Genomic DNA, 3322 nt, shown 5'->3' with positions numbered 1-3322 from the left:
GACATCTGAGCCGCTGAACTCGCAGTGGATTTTGTTTGTTTCTGAAGGGAATGCTCCCCCCATCTACCTAAATGCGTCTATGTTCGCGTGAATCATTCATGATCCAGTCTCATCTACAGAAGAAGTGAGTATAATGTTTTGTAATGAATCTTTGCAAATCGCATTTCCTAATAATGTGCTAATTAGCAAGTTTCACGATGAATGCGGCTAAAGTAAACAGGCTCTCTGCGAGCAGCTTGGAGGAGAGGGGCGGGGTCAGCAGAGCTCATTAACATTTAAAGGAAAATGCTACAAAAATGGCTTGATCTGAAAAGAAATGTTTTTTTTTGACAGGGTAAAAAAGGGGTTTTTTACACTACCATTGAGAAATTTTAACCAAACTATGTTACAGACTTTTCATTAAGACCCTAAAGAATCATATCAACTTGTGGAAAATGGGCATCCTATGACCCCTTTAATAAATGTACATGCTCTCTATGTGGTGTGGGACTCACTGGCTGACTCTGTGGTAGAGACGGGCAATGCCCTGATGGGTCCAGTCTTTACCCAGAGTGGGTAAAATGTGTCCCAGGGTGTCAGACCTGAAGGAGATTTTGCAATTTAGACTGTATCTTCATTTTTCATCCGACGAACCCATTACATTGCCACAGAAAGTTGTCTTGAGTAGTCTCACCTTGTGATGGTGCCATCAATATCTGAAATCACTATCTTGTCATCCCAGGTCCACAGATAAATGGTGCCCTCACAGCGGCAAGTGCCCTGGTACTGGGTGGTGACGCTGAAGACCACATCATTGGGGCCATCTTTTAAGTGCAGACTGGCCTGTGAAGAACATGCTTGTAGCGTGGGTTTCCATAGCATTGTCTGTGACTGACTGACTTTACAGGCTTTATGGAAAATGAGATGCTTACTAGTTCTTCTGAGGACAAACGAAGAGTCTTCCTGTAGCAGTGGCCTCCAGTGCTGTGGAGAACTTCAGGCTGATTGCTCACAGGATTCTGTTTAGCACCTTCACTGTCATCTTCACTGGATGATGATTCATCCTTTAATCTATGAAAAATATCACCAGCCAGTCCACAGTTAAAATGAAAATGTGGTGTACTCTATAAATAATCTACATTCTCAGTATTCTAAAATATGTTTTGTTTGATAAGTCACACAGTTGTCTCTGCATCTGAGCTCATATTCTAAAATTTAGTTCCTGTTCTAAAACCTGATTTTGTAGTTACTGTCTATAAAAGTCTTAAAGGTACAGTACCAAAAACTGTAATTCTGTTTAAGTCTGTTTAATTAAATACCTGAGAGATGGAGTAATATGTTTGTGTTAAACTTAATCATAACTTTTGGATGTGAGAGACCTTGTTGATGAAAGACATGTTCACACCAACATGAAAGTTCGGTGCAATAAACGTTTTAATTTGAATGAATGGCTGTTAATTTGTCTTTACAGACTGACACAAATATTTGCATGCCATTAATGCAACACTTTTTAAAGGAAGGTAAAAAAATATATCTTTTCCACTGCGCTGCAAAGAAACTGGCCACCCAATAAAATTTGCACTTGGGTGCTCACGAACTGACTATTTTGCTAAGCGAAAATATAACTTTTCTGTCTCTGTACTCTTGTATTTGGTGTTGTGTTATAAACACCATGCTGTTTTTTGCATTGGTCTGAATAGATATATCAAATGCAAAAACTGAACCAAATTTTCATGCCAAACATTTGTGTTAGTGTGAACAGGCCCTAACATTATATTTATAACTTAACTTAAGCTGAAAAATGCTCAAAAAGTGCAGAAGATGAGCCTTTCATCTAATAGCCAGAACGATGTTTGGTTTTTCTAAATGTGATTCTTTAGGTACCTGCTCACAGATGCTGTTCTTATAGAATCCTCTCCACCTTCAATCTGGTCAGATGCTGATTCCTGTTGCAGAAGGAATGATAGTAATTCAGTTACATTTTGATTTACATGCTTTTTTTTGCATAATATTTGCAAACCTGCAAAGTCAAAAAGTCTTGGAAAAAATCTGGTAACATTTCACCCTTAATTCAATTCACAATTATTTCCTATATGCAATACTGCAAACATACTGATTTGGAGCTGTTGTTTCTTCCCCTCCATGAAAACCACCAGCGTCCTCCTTTCTTGGGCATCTTCTCATTCATGATGTTCTCCACTGTGGCCTGGAGCAAACGCACAGAGCCCCTGATACTCAAAACTCAAAAACTAAATGACAGGATGACTGTGACTGAACAAACATGCAGCTAATAAATCAACACAAATTCACAAAGACGTACAGGACTAGAGCCGAACACGCTAGGAAAACAGTATGTGAAGAAACCAAGAGCAGAGTAGACATAACCCAGATAGGAATACTTAGCGCAATGGCGCACAATGGGATGGGATGAGGGGAGATCAATTAAAAAAACAAAAACAAGGAGGAGGGAAGAGACAAATTTAAATGCCCTGGAGTGCCATGACAGCCGGGGTGTAGTATACACAAGGACTTTAAAAAGCCACGAAACACTAGCTGAACACTTGAGGAGACAAACAGTTACAGAAACAAAAAAGTATTTTCTATCACTGTGATGTATTTAATCATTTATCTATTTAAACTTTGCTATTCATTTGATTAGTACTGAGTTTTAAATAAAAACTTAAAAAAGCAAAGGTGTCCAAATAATTATAAATATTCAAAAGTGAGACACATCCAGTGAAGTACAGTATTTTTTAAAATTGTATATGCAGGACGATGTTTCCAAATGAACAGTTTCTTTATTTTAATCCACCTGCAGGGGGCACATGAATCCCATCCTCAAATAAATAAAGGTATTAGTTTAATTTAAAATCATTGCAATTACACAATAAAGAATGAGAATGTGACGTAACGCCGCGTTGAGTTCTGGGAAACTGCTTTGTTTATCCGCCATATTTGCAGGATAGCGCTGGCTTTCCGCTATTGAGTTTAGGGCAGTATTTGATTGTTTGTCGTGATTGTGAAAAATGTCACCAGTGTATGTCATTCATACTGCATCGATAATTGCAATAGTAACTCAGATCATCGTTCTGATAGAAAACTGGACAATGCAATATGTTTTTTTGCCTTTTATGTGTAAAAACTCCAAGGGAAGGAGGTCGCGGAGAAGACGCCGAATAGTAAATCTGTTAATGTCACTGATTAAACCCACTGACTCTCACTCAATAAAAGAATCACATTGCTGTGTGTTTTTGAAAGTTTTGATTTGGTTGGTTTAATAGTTAACTTGACCTTCTTTGCGAGCATGACTCTCACTAGGCTTGTGAATTAGCAGAACTTGAAC

General features: G+C 38.2%; 1 protein-coding gene across 3 annotated transcripts in view; it reads right to left on the bottom strand.

Moving 5' to 3' along the window:
* The window catches only part of LOC107674073 (phosphatidate phosphatase LPIN1-like), a 30364-nt gene that overhangs the window by 1999 nt on the left and 25043 nt on the right, over positions 1 to 3322 (bottom strand). For all 3 annotated transcript variants that reach the window (XM_016467932.1, XM_016467931.1, XM_016467933.1), the window contains exons 13-17: positions 2093 to 2185; positions 1864 to 1925; positions 912 to 1050; positions 674 to 822; positions 495 to 581 (exon numbers count right to left, since the gene is read on the bottom strand). In XM_016467932.1, coding sequence (XP_016323418.1) covers positions 495 to 581; positions 674 to 822; positions 912 to 1050; positions 1864 to 1925; positions 2093 to 2185 — 530 coding nt within the window. The remainder of the gene's footprint in view (positions 1 to 494; positions 582 to 673; positions 823 to 911; positions 1051 to 1863; positions 1926 to 2092; positions 2186 to 3322) is intronic.

The sequence above is a fragment of the Sinocyclocheilus anshuiensis genome, unplaced genomic scaffold, assembly GCF_001515605.1.
Source record: "Sinocyclocheilus anshuiensis isolate Anshui unplaced genomic scaffold, SAMN03320099.WGS_v1.1 scaffold544, whole genome shotgun sequence".
Lineage (NCBI taxonomy): Eukaryota > Metazoa > Chordata > Actinopteri > Cypriniformes > Cyprinidae > Sinocyclocheilus > Sinocyclocheilus anshuiensis.
This window is presented reverse-complemented; position numbering and strand designations above follow the sequence as displayed.